The sequence below is a fragment of the Paramisgurnus dabryanus genome, chromosome 14, assembly GCF_030506205.2.
Source record: "Paramisgurnus dabryanus chromosome 14, PD_genome_1.1, whole genome shotgun sequence".
NCBI lineage: Eukaryota > Metazoa > Chordata > Actinopteri > Cypriniformes > Cobitidae > Paramisgurnus > Paramisgurnus dabryanus.
This window is the reverse complement of record NC_133350.1, coordinates 33,921,764-33,942,233: the sequence shown is the minus strand read 5'-3', so window position 1 is coordinate 33,942,233 and position 20,470 is coordinate 33,921,764. Positions and strand designations below refer to the sequence as shown.

Here is a 20,470-nt window from a genome sequence, read left to right as displayed (position 1 = left end):
TTCATGTGCACACAATGTCATTTAAATGTGCTCTTTGTAGAATTGCATAATGAGGTAATATCCTCAAAAAGCTGACCGAAATTGTTGTAAAAATGTACATATTTATAAAACTATAAAAGTGTGATCATGTATTACAAGGACTCATCTTGGTGTCTTTGGTTAAGGTGCTCACGCATTCTAAATGAGGTGGGTGAACCTCGCATGTTCAGGCCAAGGGACAGGGACGAGATGGTGAAGAAGGTCATTGAACCCATGGCCTGTGACGGACTCAGAACCATTTGCGTGGCCTACCGTGACTTCCCAGCAGACCCCGAACCCAACTGGGAGGAGGAAAACAACATTTTGACTGACTTGACAGCAATTTGTGTCGTTGGGATTGAAGATCCTGTCAGACCAGAGGTAAGAACTTGATCATAAAATGTTCTTGATTTTACCACATGTTTGCAACAACTGCCTTAATTCAATTCAATTCAATTAAATTTTTTTATATAGCGCTTTTGACAATTGTTAATTGTTTCAAAGCAGCTTTACATTAAGAGATGTAGGAAAAGCATAGAAAAGCGAGCGTAGTAGTAATGTAACGTATACAGTAAAGTAGTAAGTTAAGCCAAAAGTGGCGGACTCTCCAGGGGATGAAAAAAACCCCTAGGAGAAAAACCCTCCTGGCTAGTCCAGGGGGAAAACACCTAGAAGGAGAAAACCCCTGAGAGAGATGCATATAAATTTTTATATATATATATATATATATATATATATATATATATATATATATATATATATATATATATATAAAATAATAATAAATAATAATAATATAAATAATAATATATATATAAATACTATCGGGGTATGTGAACGGGTAAGCAAATTAAACTGTTTCCGCCGGTGGTCATTGGTCAGGCATCGGCTAAGCATCACGTTGAAGGATGGTCAGCAGATCAGTGGTGTCCTATTAATCCTATTAGTGTAGGGGCCATTCACATGTAATGCAAGTGTCATACATTAGCATTACCAGACAGGCTAACTATTGCGGCATAAGTATATTACCCAGATGAGTTATGTGAATGCTTTGTTCTAGACAAACTAACTATTGCGGGATAAGTACATTTACCGGACATTTTATGTGAATGCTTTGTTAAAGAATAATGTCTTAAGTTTAGATTTGAATTGATCGACTGTGTCTGATACTTGAACATTATTTGGTAAATCATTCCAGAGCTTAGGGGCTAAGTGGGAGAAAGATCTACCACCTTTAGACACTTTTGATATTCTAGGGATAATTTAGTGGCCAGAATTTAGTGATCGCAGTGTACGTGATGGATTGTATTCTCATAGTAATTCTTTAAGATACGAGGGTTGCTCGGCCATTTAAGGCTTTGTAGGTGGTTAGTAATATTTTAAATTGAATGCGATATTTAACTGGTAGCCAGTGTAAAGATGCCAGAATTTGACTTATGTGGTCATACTTAACATTTCCTGATGTATGGATGTATTTTTTCTACTAATACTAAGGCTTGTTTTGGTTAAGTTGGGATGCTCAAACAGAGGAATGTTAGAGGAACAGTCAAGGGAACACATCATTACCATCACATACAATATTAAAGATCCACACCATCAAGCTTTACACTAAATCCTTCTTTAAGACCAATTGAGGCCATGATCAAATCTTTACTCCAGAACATAAATGTTTCAACATTGACGAAACTGCATTTTGGAGGTCTTTCATATAAATAGTTTAGTTTGAAATTTGAAGTTTGCATGAAAAATGTACAAATGCGGACCCAAAAAATGCACCAGGGTACCGAATCCAATAATACCTGTACGAGGTGATCTGAATTCGGTTACCTTGAGACTTTGAAGCGATATGAAAAAGCAGCTCACACTCTGGTCCTCAGTTGTTCAGGTATCCTGTTAAAGTAACCTGCGCATGTGTTTTAGCCTTATGAAGACATTATTAATTTACACAACACACGATTACCATGACAACTGATGAACTGCGCATTGTGACCATACTCTTACGAAAATTAGCCAGTTCAAGAAACCATCGCTGTTTTCCATATTTGTGCTTCAGCAATCTTGCGTCCTTGTGTTCTCTCTCTATGTCATCATTAACAGTCGAAGTTCACTTCCAATTCTCAAGAACGCAAGTACATAGGACACATGAAAATACCCGGATGTGTTCTTGATATTGAGGATGCATTGAGTGCAGACTTGGCGCGCTGAAATTGCTTTACACCCCAGAAGTCATTGCGGCAAAACAATGGGGAGGTCATGTGACCAACAGGAAGATCACACACATCTCAATTCTCACAAGTGCGTTCTGTGTTCTTGTGGCCTTCTGAGTTTGTTCTTTCAAGGTCGCCTGGCAAGACCGATCTCCACAAGAATGCGTTGTGTTCTTGGAATTGAGAAACAGCCCATGGTTACTGTAGTAAAACTAGGGTTGCCAACCGTTCTTGTTCCGTATTGAACTGATACGGAACGCAGTTTGTTCCGTATTTTATGAAAATTAATTCAGTGCAAATACATGACAGACACATAGCTTATAATATGTCAGCCATGAACGAAGACCGCGTCATTAAGAAATCCCTGACGGTGCGGTAATTTCTCCCTCTGTTTGTCTATGATCTGCGTAGCTTTTTTAACATCTTGCAGCCCCATCAGGGAATGCCCATTGGTCGTTTCAGTCATTGTGATGTCACGTATCATAGCAACGATGACGACAAGTGAGGGACAATGAATACAAGGCCAATTGTACCATATGCCGTCGCGTTTATTCTGTTTGTCACGGCGGAGTGTGTGATATAAAGCAGCACGCATGAGGAGATAATCACAAGAGGAGCGAGAGGCTGCGGGCACAGGATGGAGGAATGTTAAGGTTCATTGTCCGTCAGTCGTCTCCAGAGGCTCATATGGTATGTAATTATGTGGATTTTTAAAACTCAAATAAGAAAGTGATTATATTAAAAGAGATAGTACAGATTTAGCCTAACAATCCACATATATATCTCTCCAGTGCTCTCCCTCTGTTCCTGTGTCCCGCTCCCTCCCGTCTCATAATGTGTCAATCATTTCTGATGGGTTTCTTATTAAATAATTATGGGGTTAGATATCTCAAGGTTTAAAAAGGGGTGGGGTCTTTGAAGAGGGCGTATTATAAACTTAAATTAAAACCATGGTTCATTGTTGGCAAAATGATCATGATAGCCTTTATATTTCACATCTATGTGGTTCAGTCTTGTATACTTATTAGGCATACTTTGCTATTCATTAAATATTTAGGCCTAAGGAGTTGTATAAAATATATTTATCTAAATTTATTAATTAGTTTCCACTATTTTCACCAGAAGTCTTCATTTCAGGGGTAATTTTTTTTTCAAAATTATCTTCCATGTCACCGGTCTGTTTTTCCTCCTTTAGTATGTGCGCGTTGGTAAGATGAATGCAATGTGAAACCAGACCAATGCTGTGGGGGACACCAGGAACAATCACACCACAGCAAACATTCCCAGTGTAAAAAAAACCCTTTAAAGAAGGCTCTTTTCTCAAGATTTCAAGTGTCCAAAAAATGACTCTTCTATTTGAATGTAATCCGTTAGACAACACAAAAAGCATCTCAGCTATAATTTAAATGGGTTAGGATGCTTTGAAAAAGAAATGATGGGAATTTGAGAAGACATTGCGTCAGGTCTATATGCGTTCTTTAAAAACACCTTCTCAGCTGATGGCAGATCTTCACACACAGGGACAGAGGAGGCGTCTATACTGCTGCATTATTTAATATCTTTCTTTTATCACGCAGTTTGTTTGCTTTGCCGTTTTCTAACTCTGTCTCTAAAGCCACGCTCAGTAATTGTCAGTTTGTTGAAGTCTGTCCCAGAAAGCAAGATCTGCAGTATAACAAAATGTGGGAACACAAAATGACTTTCAAGATGAACCCTCTGTTCTCCTTCCAAACAGCAGTGATATGATTTTGAACATTTCATTGGTTTGCATAGTAGCGTTTTGAAAACACGACACAGGTTTCATCACATTCATATTAACACTATGTTAATTTTACACCGGGTGCAACACGAGGTGCTCCTCTCTCGATTAAAGCAGGTGAAACCAGAGAATCTGTAAATAAATCCATTGGTCTAAAAAGTCTAGTGTTACCAGCCACCTTCCTCTTTGGTATTATGTTTTATTAATGAAGTTCCTGACGAGTTAAGCTGGATCATCTTGACATTTCTCAGAAATACTTGGACGTCTAGTCAAGGAGATACCATCTCACACTTCGGTGTCTAGACCGTCGCCCATTTTCATGTCTGTGCCTGGATTAATTTTTCTGCCAAGACTCTAGCGTTTAATAAGTATATACTGCGTCAGGATGAAATATCAATTATGCAAGCTGTAAAGTAAACAAGACTGGAAAATATCCAATTGAAAAGATCATATTTCATCTTCATCTACAGTAATGGCAGTCAGATTTTATTTGCATTTAAGTAATGAGAATAATTGGACAATGTTTTTAAAAGTAATGCTTAAAAAATGAGTCAGTTTCGATTTTTCACTGCTAACAACCTCAAAAACCACAGTCAATCATGTCGATCACACAAACTAAACCGCTAATGATTCATTCTCTCCTTTGTTGCGTGAGAAAGCACCAATGCATAATTACATCAGGACCTTTATGAACCTCTTTGAATTTCTCCTAATGAGCATTCACATCTTTCACCGCAGCATCTAAACGTGCCAGCTCTCCACAAAGTAAGACGTTAAAGGATGAATCCTGCGGTCTCATCGAATCATGTGTGTTTTGCATGCTGTTCCCGTTCACTGCCAGGGAAGACACTGCTCTGTGGTTTGCAGAGACTCCTGTGCTTAGCAGACAGAGGTACTCAAAGCCCACTTTTGTGCCCACAGGTGCCAGATGCCATCCTGAAGTGCCAGCGTGCAGGCATCACTGTGCGTATGGTGACGGGAGACAACATCAACACCGCGAGAGCCATCGCAATCAAGTGCGGGATTATCCACCCCGGAGAAGATTTCCTGTGCATCGATGGGAAAGAGTTCAACAGAAGAATCAGGAATGAGAAAGGAGAGGTACTGTAATACTCTACATTAAAAACTATCCTTACTTAAGTTATGAATTTCTGAATGATCTAATGTAATGTTACGCATCAGATATTTTTCCTCAACAGTTAATCAAACATTCACTTAAGACATATGTCTGTCAGTATGAGAAAGATGACATAACTATTTTAACATCTCTCTTAAAGTGGACATAATGAAAATCTGACTTTTCCATGTTTAAGTGCTATAATTGGGTCCCCAGTGCTTCTATCAACCTAGAAAATGTGAAATAGAACAACCCAGTAACTTGGTTTGGTAAATCATTCTCTGCAAGCATGTGAAAAATAGGTAATTGAAATTTGGCTCCCCTTGTGATGTCAGAAGAGGATAATACCACCCCTTGATCTGCACTATCCAACCACGGCACTGTATGAGGTGCACTTAAATGTCCCCTTTAACCTGTTAGCCAGCACTTCTATTTTTGAGCATTTTCTGAAAAACGACAACTCCAAACTAAAACGTCTGCAGCTCTTAAACCCTATGGTCTATATTCATAATTCTGGTCTTGTTTGAAACTAGACACTTGACATATTGTTGCCTAATAGTCATAACAACTCAGAGTAGTAAAGAAACAGAGTAAAACAAGGTAAAATATACATTAAATGACTTCCGTTTTTCTTTAAATAACATTCACTTAGCAAAAAAGGTATGAAATGGTCATCTGAGACACCTGGGGACACCATATAGGTAAACTGAATGTCTGACCATGCTGTGATTCAAATTTGAGAATGATACTCCAAAAAATGTTGTTTCTGTGAGCTTTTATTTCAAAAAAGTCCAGGCGTCCTTTCAGAAAAAGTGCACTTGGAAACTCCAAATATACACATGATAACAAAATGACATGATTATCAAAAGAAAATGAGTCAGGACTACATATTACATGATGTATATCAATTCAGAACTTCTCTGCCCACCAAAGCACATAGAAAAAACTATTTCAGAAAAAAACATTTGCACATTATAACAAAATACTTGCTATTTTGAATGTGGTCGCTCATGAATGCACTCCAGATTCCAGTCCTCCTCTGGATGTCAGCTGAAGACCTGTTACATCACATCACAACACAACACAACACAGACACACACAAAGCAAGAGAGGATTTTAGTTTGAGTCAAAAGTTAGAGACATACAACTATTTGTATGAGAAACTATGATGTAATATACATGAACATAATACATACACACATACACACATTACATGAATATATTTATAATTACAAATGTCTTATGTTTGCCAAATAACCTATAATTCTCAGCTGGTAATACTCATATTTTCCACCACATATCTTGTTTTTAGTTTGTATATTCTGTGCATTTGATTCATATAGCTATAAAAATGATTCATTTATATAACATGTCATAGAAAATGAAACCATGTAAAACTCGTATTTTAGTCATCTCCACTGTTACTTTATAATCAAAACAGCTAACAAGAAACTAGAAATGTAACGTAAAATAACTAATGAACAAAAGAATCCACTTACTTTATCCAAGCGAGCGCAGCTGAGCTCATAGTCCGGTCCATCTCTCGTCGACGACGCGGTTTCGTTTATATCCAATCTTGTATCTTTGCTCCGCGATCATGCTCTTTATCAACTTCTCCAAAACACTCTCAACACAAACAAGTCCTCTTCAGTCGACAATCCACAATGGAGATGTTATATCTAACCTTTGAGAGGTTTCTCAGCGGCTCCGGAGAGCCTAGCCGGCTGCTATGCTACCCAAACAAACAAACGCGCAGGGAGGGGGCGTGGGCATTCCTCTCCATGCGCTTCTGTAGATTTGCGCAGAAGTACACTTTACTGATAGCCTAGAAATCTAGACGCACCCTAGCGGCCGCAAAATATATTTGCTGCCAGGGTTTAGTCTAGGCACTCACAATACACTTAACAGCTCCAAAAACCAAAATTTGGTCAGGCCAATCACATCGTGTGTAGCGTCTGTGGGGCGGGCTTAACATGATGACGACAGAGCTGCGACGGTTCCTACTTGAAAACTTCGTTCTTCGTTGCCCTGATTGGTCATAGCGCTATCCTATTGCGTGCAGAGGCATTTTGAGGGACAACCTTATATCCCGCCCCTTGCATTGAGCCGTTTGTGTGAAGAGTTGCCAGACCTTACATCTTGATGTAGGTCTGGCTAACCAGGCTACTTTACTGACGTAAGTTGAATCCTTGTAATCGTTTCATGATTGGTTACTACCCCTGCCCATCAAAACTTTGCTGGCTAAGCATTGGCTGGCTTTGTTTTGGCGTAATCCAGTCAAAAGCCTATGGTTAGCTGAAGGACATCTGTCTGGGCAAATCGGTGTTCCCGATTCATTTTGAGTTGTCAAACCTTATCTGATTGAACAAAACAGAAAAATAGGGCGGGATATTTATCGGAAGAGTCTAACGAAGCAGGAAGAGATGGATTTTCACTGATAAAACTCGATATTTGATAGAAAATAAACATGATCGATCATACTTAGCGGACGCGTGGATGTAAATAAAGGAGGGTATTGCTGGATTTATCACTATTTTTCGTTGTTTTGGATTAAAACGTGGGATGCTTTTTGAACAGTGGACCCTTACGTTGCAATGTACGTTGAAGTTTTTGGGAATTGTCAGAGATGATCAGAACCATATGGCAAGACATGTGAGTACCCACACCCATTTTTATATGCGTTCCGTCTGCATTTCATGTAACCCTTTCCACACCAGTGTATTGATTGCAAAAATAAGCTCAGAACATGAATTTTGAGTGTTTAAACTTTCAAATAATGCAAAGTTTATGATTGTTGATTGAATATTTGATGTTAAACAAAGTACAAAAACACGTAAAAACGCCCCCTAGGGACCGCCGCCGGGCCGGTGCGTGTTAAGAAGTTTTAATAACTTTTTTAACATAAAGCACGTCCTGTACGTAAGTTTTTTTTAAGTCTTGCAAGTTTTACAAATCAAAACCAAAATCTCAGATGTGAATGTTGATGGACACACAACATTTGTTTTAGTTAAGCATTTAGGATGGTAAACCTCTCAGAAAACATTCAATTAAAGATCATTTTAGAAGTTTGATGACTAGTTACTGTCTAACCGTGGTTTCACATCAGCTGCATTTGAGGCGTCAAAATCATGGCTACTTTACATCTAGTTTGCCGCTTAAACATTTTTAATGCATTCGTGCGTCTAGAGTAAAGCAAGCATTTGACGCGTGTCAGAGGCGAAATCCGCTTCTTGTGGGAGGGGCAAGTGCTATGGTTGTCTATTTGCAACATAGCTGATGTTGATCATGCATTCATCGAGAGAGTTACCGGTTTGTTTTTGGTCACATATAGATGGAAAATAGTTAAAAAAATGGCGGGAATGCCACGGGTCGATAAACGTCACGTGAGTCAAAAGTGAAATGTGTATTTACAACCAGTGTTGGTCAAGTTACTTGGAAATAGTAATTAGTTACTGATTACTGATTACTTCCCTAAGAAAGTAATCCCGTTACTTTACTGATTACTTATTTTCAAAAGTAATTAGTTACTTTACTAGTTACTTTACTAATTACTTTTCAAAAACATGATGCACGACCTGAATATGCTACAGTATGCAACAGGGCCCAGTTGCATAAAGCACCTTAAGTGTAATTTTCCCTTAAATTCACCCTTATGTTTCATTTCAACTTAAGGGTGTTGCAAAAAAAACCTTAAGCTTTTTCTGTTGCATCTCCATGGCAACAATAGTATTTTTTAAACCTGGGTCGCTGTCGTGAAACATTTAACGATTACCCTTACCTAAGAGAACCATTTAAGGGATTATACTGTATGCCACACCCTTAAATTATTCTCTTACTGTAGGTAAGGGGAATTTACCCCTTAAGTGTCATACTTAAGGGAAAAACTTAAGGTGCTTATTCTATGTATTATTATTTTGTTTTTTGTTGTGCTATCTGTCGTTTTTCTGTGCTTTTCACTGCTTCTATTTATGTAAAGCTGCTTTGAAACAATTGACTTTTGTGAAAAGCGCTATATAAATAAAATTGAATTGAATTGAATTGAATTCTTTCTGCATATTCCATCATCTGAAATTGAATCAAATGAAACATTATCTGTTTTAACCTCTCGACGCGCACTAATTCGTGGGCGTGATGGCGTCATTTTTTTCTAAGCCTGCAAACAATATCTATATAGCATACTGTCTACAAAGATTACTAATATTAATATCAACATTACTATACATCGTTTAAAAGGTCTACGGGTTAAGCATCATTGTATGGTGATTGTCTCTGTTTTGAGATACATGCTCTAGCATCAGAAATGTATTTTGTTACAGAAGTCCAGATGACTAGATGCAAAATATAAACGGGACTTCTTACCTTATAACGATCGCGAGTCGAATCCGGTCTGTTTCAGTTGTGTGAATAACCCATGAAATCAGTCTAATAAAATTAATCAAATGACATTTTTTGTCCACAAATGCGTATAATCCATGAAATATAGTAGTCTGTTGTTTACATCAGATTTCGCGTGAACGTGAGATGGAGCCGCAGAGGTCACGTCAGCTTGTCCAATAATCCATGAAATACATATATATAGTCTGTTGTTTTACATCAGATTTCGTGTGAACGTGGATGAGATGGAGCCACAGCGGTCATGTCAGCTGGGGGTTCAGGGATTTTTTCAGTAAGTTTCACATTGCTGTGCCGGCTTGCTAGGTGTTTGCTTAGATCTGAGGTGGAATTTTTCGCTGTGGATAAAAGTTTTATTCCCACGCAGAGTGTACAGCGGACGCTGATGTTTTTGTCACCTTTAACTGGGTTAAACTCAAAGTAATGTCGGTACTTCCAAGCATTAAACGCTGCATAGTCTTGTTCTCTTCCGCGCTCCATGTTGTCTTCTCACGTTCAACAATACACTAACTGACGGCGCGGCGCTCATACGTCATTGTCACTCGACTCGCGTCACGACACGAGAGAGTCTCACGAAACAAAATCAAGATTAAAAAATAACGCAGTAACGCAGTCTGCTAACGGGGAAGTAACAGTAATCTAATTACTCGTTTTACTTTACTCGTTAATTGAAAAAAGTAATCGGATTACAGTAACGCGTTACTTCTAACGCGTTACTGCCCATCACTGTTTACAACTTATCAGGTTGCCAAATATCCTCACTGACACTCTTCCAAGCGAGGTCCTTTTTAATTCCTGTCTCTATAGAAATAAGTACTTGTGTCGCATAACTCTGGGTGACTGCTCACGGACAATATCAAGTGTTCCTCCATGTTAAATGAGTGACTCTGGGCGGGGCTGCCGCCATAGCAGCAAGCAGGCTCCTGATTGGTTAACGCGCCGCGAAAATCCGCCACAGTTCAAATTTTTCAACTCGGGCATCAAACGCAAAATGCACAAAAAGCACCATTCGTGCGTACAGCGTGTACCGCGCCAGACGCTCAATTCGCGCAAACTAGAAGCACGAATGAGGCGGAATCGCGAATGAGGCAAGACCTCCAGACGCGCGTCAATGCATTGAAATCACTCGCGCTTGACGCCTCTACCGCGACTGGTGTGTAGTTAAAAATAAATTTAAGTTAAAGGAATAGTCTACTCATTTTCAATATTAAAATATGTTATTACCTTAACTAAAAGAGTTGATACATCCCTCTATCATCTTAGTGCGTGCACGTAAGCGTAGTTATACGAGCAAGTTTGGTGGTACAAAATAAAACATAGCGCTTTTCTAAGCGGATTTAAAAGAGGAACTATATTGTATGGCGGAACAGCACTTTTGGGAGTACTTCGACTCGGCGCAGTAACACCCTCCCTCTCTCATTATGAGAGGGAGAAGGGGAGCGGATTTTTCAGGCGAGTCGAAGTACTCCCAAAAGTGCTTTTCCGCCATACAATATAGTTCCTCTTTTAAATCCGCTTAGAAAAGCGCTACGTTTTATTTTGTACCACCAAACTTGCTCGTATAATTAACACAGTCTCACCCCATGTCGTCAATATTTGACGACACTTGACCATTCGTCATATGTTGACGCGAAGGGTATACCTTTCGCGTCATTTTTTGACGAACTGGGGACTTCAATACTATTACGTCCGTTGCATTCTCTTTCCTATTTTCTTACCATTTTCGCGTCGGTTTAGGGTTAGATTACGCAAAATTAAACAGTGTACGCGAAATTAAACAGTTGTCACCTGGCGTTGGGGTTAGAGTTAGGTACGCGAAATGAAACAGTTGTCACCTGGCGTTGGGGTTAGAGTTAGGTTTGGGTAGGGATGTCATTATGTAAATCTAACCCTAAACCGACGCGGAAATGGTAAGAAAATAGGAAAGAGAATGCAACGGACGTAATAGTATTGAAGTCCCCAGTTCGTCAAAAAATGACGCGAAAGGTATACCCTTCGCGTCAACATATGACGAATGGTCAAGTGTCGTCAAATATTGACGACATGGGGTGAGACTGGGTTGGTATAACTACTCGTCTTAAATAGGAAAAATGTTGATGTGTTTGGTCACTTCTAACTTTATCTCTGAGTGGTACCATTGAATGAATGGGGCTAAGCTAAATGCTATCGAAGTGTCGCAGCGCGCCCCAGCGCTTATGTGCACGCACTAAGATGATAGAGGGATGTATCAACTCTTCTTAGTTAAGGTAATAACATATTTTAATATTGAAAATGAGTAGACTATTCCTTTAATGTGTTATTAATTTTGACAGCTCTAGTCATGATAGATTTTGGCTGCATCCGAACCGCCTACTTCCAAAGTAGGCAAAAAGCAGTAGGCGAGCTGAGTAATATGTCTGAATTCCTAGTATTCCAAAAGCAGTATGTGAAAAGTACCTGGATGACCTACTACTTCTGGCAAGGACGCAGCCTTTGTCTAATTTATTGAAGTAAAGCCAGAAATCACTGCACGTTCCATTGTTCCAAATCTTTACTCTCGCAAGGCTCACCAGACCTTTAGTTACAGCTCAAAATGGCACCATAACCAATCAGAACAGAGTAAAATTGCACACACACAATAATTCGTCGCTTTCATCTTCAAGTACTCAGGTACTCCTGCACATTAGTAGTTGCTTTGCAGAATTCTTTCTGAAAAACTACCATACATACTGTAGCTAAAGAATATATTTAGTTTGAATTACAGGGATCTTTTTGTTGCTGTGTGTTTATAGCAGCAAGCACTGTGAAAAACGCGGTGAATTCAGAAGAGCTATGTTTTATTGCTTCACTAAAGCACAGCTTCATAGGGTTTATTGCTGAAATTTATTACATAACTGATGTTCAGCCACATTGTAGAGTATAACCACCCTGTTACTTTGAAGTTGTTTTATTGCAGTATTCTCATAATTTATTGCCTATTTTATTATGTAGTTATTACATTAGTTACATTTTATTCTCTGTAAGTAATGCTGAGCTGTGATTCATGATTGCTATTGAACACATTGATAGATGATTATTTTTTAAGTATTGGACAATCCACATGTAAATGATTGACGGTGTATTTTTATACACAATTTTATGTAAATGTGATTGCTGCATTTTACTGCTTTTTCTGATGAATGACCATTTCTTCCAGCCAAATACATTTTCACATAATAAACCACTGCCAGCTTTATGCATTTTATTGCACGGGTGTACAGACACTTTTCAGGGGCTTGATCGAAGACTTGTGTTGTGTTCAACAGGTCGAGCAGGAACGCATTGATAAGGTTTGGCCCAAACTCCGAGTGTTGGCCAGATCTTCACCGACAGACAAACACACACTTGTCAAAGGTATGTATGAGCTCATATGAGAAACAGAAGAACAGATGTATTCTTTTGAAGACATCTTGAGAAAATGCATTTATATTGCTTCAGTGTTTAGGTTGCTTGTGTTAACACCATCTAAGACATAACATACAGTAACACTTTGTAATAACTTCATATTATATTTTTTGAATGTGAAACCAAGACCAAGATCATTTCAATGAATTTCTCTGTAGTTTTAATCTTTGACTTGGCCTTAGTCAATATTAAAGATATCAAGATTACATTTTCACAGCATGCTCTTTACATTAAAGGTATTGCGGAGGATTTTCTTTTTCCGGGTGGATCATCAAGACTATTGGTCCTCCTAGTTGTCAATCAGGAGTGTTGCGCAATTGCATTTTTTAGGCGAGGCAAGGCGGTTCTTTCCTAAATTCGAGAAAATCCTCCGCTACACCTTTAAGTAACATGATTTTATGATTAGTTCAAATCCTGTCTACTGCATTTTAGGCAACCATTCTTTTAATTTTTTATAAATCTTACACTTTAAAATGCTAAAAGATAATTAAGAATAATCAGATGAAATAAATAATAATAATAAGATCTCATGAATTGGAAACTCTCTGTATAATAATACAGTTTTTTTATTGTCTAACAGGTATAATTGATAGTACTCTTGTGGACCAGAGGCAGGTGGTGGCTGTAACCGGTGATGGAACCAATGACGGTCCGGCCCTTAAGAAAGCCGATGTCGGTTTTGCCATGGTGAGAACCATTACACTGCCAAATTCATTAAGCTGTGGAAAAGCAGCCTGTGATGTTGTAATTTCATCCTGGAGTCTGTACTCAGATACGGACTGTCCTCATTTTCAGTATTATCACACAGCACCAGATCGCCCCCTAGTGCAATGAGCTTCTTTTTACAGCCGGTGCTCGCATGAGCCGAAAATACAGCTCGTGTCAGCACCCCCTTGCGATTTTCACGAGTTTAGCTGTGGCATCGGAGAGCTTGTTCTTGTGTTCCTCTTTATCAAACTGACACGCTCTGCCTGCGGGCCGCTTCCTCGCTGTGGTATTTACCATGATTTTTCTGTCAGCTGTGGCTTAAGGGAATACAGTCCTTCAAGCTAGTTTTCATAAACACATTGTGTGGTAAAACATGAGAACGAATACACGCCACACTAACTGTCCGGTTTAGTCTTGCTCTTACATGTAGTTTTTGTCTCATCCCTTATAATTGTAGATATAATATGTTTACTTGCAAATCAAAAGTGGAATAAATGTATTACAGTAGATAATCGTTTTTTTTTTTTACTATAAGGGCAGTACAACAAATACTGCCATAAAGCATTTTAATAATTTAACATTATGACATCTAATATGTTTCTTAACAAAACTGTTTTAAACAAGATAAGTAAACTTGAAAAGCCAAACTGTATAACACTTGTATTTAAGACTTGTGTTTACAGAGATTGTGTTATGTTATTTGTAACTAATATGTATATTTGTTTGTTGACAGGGAATTGCAGGGACAGATGTGGCCAAAGAGGCATCTGACATCATCCTGACAGATGATAATTTCTCCAGCATTGTGAAGGCTGTGATGTGGGGACGCAACGTCTATGACAGCATCTCAAAGTTCCTTCAGTTCCAGCTGACAGTTAATGTGGTGGCTGTGATCGTTGCCTTCACCGGAGCCTGTATCACACAGGTCTGTCAATAAGATCTACCTCTGCTCAAACCATTAATGTTCATTTATGATAAGTGATCGCATGTACAAATTGACAACTGACAGATTATAAAAAATCCCATAAGTAAGGGATAATGTAGAGGCAGCCGGTAGTTATCGGGAAATAAGCCCCGACAGTGTGATCAGGACCCGACGCGAAGCGGAGGGTCTTGTATCACACTGAAGGGGCTTATTTCCCGATAACTACCGGCTGACTCTACATTATCCCGCTTATTACACGGCTACTTGTCACATAAGAAAAAAAACTGGACATGAATATGAATTTGAAACATTTTATTGGCATATTTGTTTTAAATTAACATTTTTATCCTTCCGCGAAACTTTGCACAGATGCATAAAATGATCGTAATACCTTATTAAGATCCTCTGCTTCATACTTGTCTGTCTCCATTTTTTTCTCTTTTAGCCAGTCTTTGAGAAGTTTTAATGCCCATTCTGTATTTTTTTGTGTGTTGGCTTCGTAGCTGTCATGCTCTATTTTGTCAAGTTCAGTCTCAGTAAGCTCTCTGTGTCTTGTCGTGGTTGTCCAGTGTTTGTCACAAGATGGCGCCAAACAGACAGTAATCTTTATTGATCTTTATTGGCGCGGAGCGATCTTACTCGTAAAAGTAGCACCGGCTATGCGTTATTATTTTGGAGCGGTTATTATTCGAAAAGAACGAACCTGCAAATGTCTCAACTGACCAATCAGAATCAAGCATTCCAGAGAGCCGTGTAATAAAGACTTAGAATGAATGGGACTCAAGCGTATCAAGAGACCACTCAGATTACTATAAAAACAGCATAGCAATGCCTCCGACATACACAACACTAGGGTGGCCATTTTTCCGGGACGCGTCCTGGCCAGTGCCTTACAGAAGTCGTATTTGTGGACTGCGGTTTGTCATCGAGGTTTATTATTTCAGGTTCTATTTTTAGAAAAGCAACCGACAAATACGATTTCCGGAAGACGCACACGAAATCCTGGCCAGGGCACAAAAATGGCACGAATGGTCGGTCACCCTACACAACACCTCAACATGCGCAAACCCACAAAATACGTGTTTTTTTACCTACCATAAAAATCTTAACTTAGACCGATAGACAATAAATACAAAATCTGGAGAGTAGCAAGTAGATTACTAGGCCAAGGCCAAAGACTTAACTGTATGCCTATGATCTAAAATAACATTGTTAAATTTTTCTTGAGGACCACAGACCTAATAAATGATGCAGTATAGTGCTAGTGTCTGAAGAGTCTGAACTGTTATGAGAATGAGGTTGTTGTTCTAATGAAATTAAAAAATAGACACTTTGTCTAAAATTGAGATAACAAGTCAAATAAAATGTCAGTTTAAGGGTCTACGTATCTGCATTACAATATGTAGTCATATCAGTCAACAGCTCAGTAAAATCATCCTACATGATATAAAGCGGTGGTTCTCAAACTTTTTTCACTTGTGGCCCCCCCTTGTGTACGTTGCAGTAAATTTATGATTTTTTTTATTATTGAACATTTTAATTAAACAAAAAATTTTTTTAGGTTTAATTACACAGAATTCATGATAAATTAATGTATTTTATAAAATGTCATAAAACTGGGACCCCCTGGCACCATCTCGCGGCCCCGGCCCCTGGTTTGAGAACTACTGATAAAAAGAACATTCAGTGAAAATATAAGCTTGATATCTTTAATATTGACTGAGTTCAATGTAAAATCAATAAGTGAAATCAAACATAATTTTATTTGATTATAAGACTTTAGTCTGGATTTAACAGACAGAGATTTCAACAACCAGAATGCAATGTGATTTAAACTGCACATATTATACCTATTTTTACAAGAAGTAATACAAGTCCCAGGTGTGCCTAGAATGTGCCTGAGAACTTTCAGCTCAAAATACCCCAAAGCAGGGGCGTCATGCACCAATTTTTTTTAAGGGGCACAGTGTGCACAGCTCACAGAAATGTGTGCATACACAGACATCAAACGAAATATTAGAGAGCTTTCAGTCTTTTCCATGGCACCTACATTTCTAACAATTTAATGACCCCTGCTTTAATGCAAAAACCTCCAAAATAAAAGTGTTGACTAACTTTCATATCAAATTCTATTCAATTGGAATAATGACATATTGGTATCATATTTACATCTTTAACGGCATGTTTTATTTATTTAAGTTTTAATAAAGTACTTGTTTAATTGTGTCATTAATGCATTTTGCACAACAACTGCATTATCCTCTAAAATTAATGTAATTTTAAATCCATAAAGTATATAAACAGCGAAAATGACACAACCTATAGCCACGTGATTGACTTTAATGTTCAATAATGATAAAAAAAAATTGTAGATAAATTATTAGAGGAATGCATTATTGCAACAAATTTGACCTCATATGTGCACATGTGTGATTCCGCGCCCCCGTGAACTCTGACGAACTTTGGCGTTGTACCAAGTAGATGAATCTAGAAATCTCTACTAATATAACGTTGAGACTGTCACATTTTAAACCATACATTTTCTACACAGAGGAGGTTAACTGCACATTACCGTACTGGGGTTTGGAAATGTTGTGAGCATTTCTTACACGTTTTAATTCCTCAGAGAGCAAAATGCAACAGCAAAAGCAAAGAGCCCGTGAGCACGCTCAGACACTAATAACGTCTGTGCCTGCCCTGGAATAAAGTAATGTAACACGAATGTGAAAATCTCACAAGGATGCAGCACAGAATGGATAATATTGTGCATATTAAACAGATTAAAAGTCAAATAACAGATTAATGGACGTTTTTTTGATTTTGAAGTTGCATGCAAAATCCATTTGGCTCAAAAAAAAAAAAACAAGGGGGCATGTGCCCCCTCAGTTTGAATGGGCATGACGCGTCTGCCCCAAAGATAATTTGCAATAGCTTGTCCATAATGCCTCTATTTATGTATTTACCTTTAAATCCACATGAGCTACTACTCATTACTCCCTTACCAACAGATAGAGAGAGATCTTAGTAAAAATAGATCTTATTCCCGTGAATACAGTCTGAGTCCATAGTATTGTTAGCCACATGAGTGCTACAACATGTTAACAAACACATTCAGAAAAGCTTTTGGGTAAATTAAGCAGTCAGTCAGTGGATGTGGGCAGGGCTTTATCAATGTGATGTCACATTAACAAGAGAATCAAAACAGCATGTCCAATGAGACTCTTTTGGTTTAATGAGGATTAAAAAAAAGTAGTTTACACACTGTACACCTTGTAAAAGTGGATTTTGCATTATATGTGTCCTTTAACAGATCATATGTGATGTGTTCTTACAGGATTCTCCTCTTAAAGCAGTGCAGATGTTGTGGGTTAACCTGATCATGGACACTTTTGCATCTCTGGCTTTAGCCACCGAACCTCCTACTGAATCTTTGTTGATGAGAAAACCCTACGGTCGAAACAAACCTCTGATCTCTAGTACCATGACCAAGAACATCCTGGGCCACGGTGTCTACCAGCTCATAATCATCTTCACACTGCTGTTTGTGGGTAAGTTTACTATACAGTACATTTAAAGAAAACTGGTTTATTTTAAAGGATTACAATGTGATTCATAAAGATTAAAGATAAAAAAAGATTAAAAGTCCATATGAGCCATGACTTAGTTGAAATATCTGTATGATCTTAACTCACGTTTCCACATGATCCAGGTGAGCAGATCTTTGACATTGACAGTGGCAGACATGCTCCGCTGCATTCACCTCCATCTGAGCACTACACCATCATCTTCAACACCTTTGTCATGATGCAGCTCTTCAACGAGATCAATGCCCGCAAGATCCACGGAGAGAGGAACGTGTTTGACGGCATCTTCAGAAATCCCATCTTCTGCTCTATTGTTCTGGGCACTTTTGCAATTCAGGTATCAGCAGGTTCATGATTCAACATTTTAAAGATGTTATCATACTGGTCAAAGAAACAGAGAGTCTCAGCACAAACTCATACCAATAATGTTGCTGTGTCAGGCTGGCCGAACAGAGCCAGAGCACACTTTTCAGGGGATCAGCCTTCAACAATCTCATTTATATGGAAATCGCCTCTGCATATTAAGCTGTGCCTTGGAGCAAAGTCCGCATTTAAGCCGAATCCAAATGCTTGATCAGTGCATATATGTGCTGGATGATACAGTAACAAGTTAAAGTTGCGTTATCCAGTTAGTCCAAAAATTTAACAAGTATGTTCATTCCCTCCTCACATTTCAGATTGTGATTGTGCAGTTTGGAGGAAAACCATTCAGCTGTTCTCCTCTTGATCTGGAGAAGTGGATGTGGTGTGTGTTCCTTGGGCTGGGAGAACTGGTTTGGGGACAGGTAAGCGTTTTCGTTTTTTGTTTGTGCTCCTGTATAGCTTAGTTGAAGAGCATTACGTTAGCGGAGAAAAAAGGTCAAGAGTTCAAACCCAGGGAACACACATGCTAATAAAAAGTGTGTACCTTGTAATATGCTGTACAGTAAGTCGCTTTGGAAAAGTGTCTGCCAAATGCATAAATGTAATGTAAATAACAGTTTTTTTTTTGGTAAAAAATAAAAAATTAGTGCATTTTGTTTACTGTGCGTGATTTTTATAAACAAGCATAAACGTGAACAAAATACAAATATAGCTGCAAGCATCAATACCAGTCAAGCCAAACAAGAAAACAAAAATAAATTAAGTAGAGTTTGGGTGAGCAGTTTAAAGAATTTAGGAAAACTTCATCTACGGGTGCAGAGATATTCGCACATGTTTTTAAAGCACTCTTTCCCAGCTCTGGACTAACTTGCCTCGAATCGTGCTATACTTAAAATTCGTTGACACTGAGAGGGTTTGACATAGAGACTCCAAAATTTGGTGTGGTAACATTTCAGACAGTCCTCTAACTGTGTGCCAAATTTCATAATTTTCCTACTTACACTTATGTAGGCTGCAATAGATGCAATGACGGAAGAAGAATAAGAAGCAGAATAATAAGAAAACTAACAATTACAATAATCTTTGCCCCTTTAGGGCTTAACCCCTAATTATGATGCAAATGTTTTCACAAACTGGTTCTTCTTCTGCAAGTTTAAAAATGGTTAAACTTATATACCTGAATGTTTATAAAAGTATATATTATGTGCATTTTCACTGTGGATCAGGTCATATCAACAATCCCGAACAGCAAGCTGAGGTTCCTGAAAGGAGCCGGTCGGCTGACGCAGAAGGATGAAATGACGCCAGAAGAAGAACTCAACGAGGACCAGGAGGAGATCGATCATGCAGAGAGAGAACTGCGGCGAGGGCAGATCCTCTGGTTTAGGGGCCTTAACAGAATCCAGACCCAGGTAAGAATCATCATCAGTCTGTTGTATTATGCATGAATTGTGCATTGAAATGGAAACTGCATGACGTAACTATACTGTACTGTACTGTACTGTACTTATGCTTGTACATCAGTTGTATTTATGCACTTGGGATTGAAGCATCTGCGCCTCTGGCAGCGTGTTTTACACAACAGATTTAGAACAGTGCAGAGGTTGAACCACAGCTTGACTGAATGGCAAACTACATTACTGACAGAAACTGCAGCACTTGTGTTAAAGGGGTCATATTATAGGGCTAGAAAGCACATTACTGTGTGTATTTGGTGTAATACAATGTGTTCGTGTGGTTTATGGTTAAAAAAAATCATTATTTTCCACATACCATACATTTTTTTAGCACCTCTAAGTCCCGCCCATCTGAAACAGGTCGTTTGGTACAAAGCTCATCGTTGTGAGAAAGCGCGGTGTCAACGGGTGTGAACTGATTGGCCAGCTATCCAGTGCGTTGAGATTGGCTGAATACCTCAGTAACGTAATCGGAAATATGACGCTCCTTGCCAAGTTTTGGAAGATGAGCTCCCAA

General features: G+C 38.6%; 1 protein-coding gene and 1 long non-coding RNA gene across 16 annotated transcripts in view; one reads left to right on the top strand and one right to left on the bottom strand.

Annotated features, from left to right (window-relative positions):
• Positions 1-20,470, top strand: part of atp2b2 (ATPase plasma membrane Ca2+ transporting 2) — a 236,509-nt gene that overhangs the window by 200,714 nt on the left and 15,325 nt on the right. For all 15 annotated transcript variants that reach the window (XM_065265906.1, XM_065265905.1, XM_065265912.2 and 12 more), the window contains 9 exons: positions 165-399; positions 4,906-5,085; positions 12,778-12,865; positions 13,497-13,603; positions 14,358-14,549; positions 17,884-18,097; positions 18,259-18,470; positions 18,811-18,918; positions 19,723-19,908. In XM_065265906.1, coding sequence (XP_065121978.1) covers positions 165-399; positions 4,906-5,085; positions 12,778-12,865; positions 13,497-13,603; positions 14,358-14,549; positions 17,884-18,097; positions 18,259-18,470; positions 18,811-18,918; positions 19,723-19,908 — 1,522 coding nt within the window. The remainder of the gene's footprint in view (positions 1-164; positions 400-4,905; positions 5,086-12,777; positions 12,866-13,496; positions 13,604-14,357; positions 14,550-17,883; positions 18,098-18,258; positions 18,471-18,810; positions 18,919-19,722; positions 19,909-20,470) is intronic.
• On the bottom strand, positions 5,860-7,986 carry LOC141280707 (uncharacterized). The gene is made up of 2 exons (XR_012334992.1): positions 6,601-7,986; positions 5,860-6,159 (listed from the first exon to the last, which is right to left on the bottom strand). It is a non-coding gene; the product is annotated as an uncharacterized lncRNA (long non-coding RNA).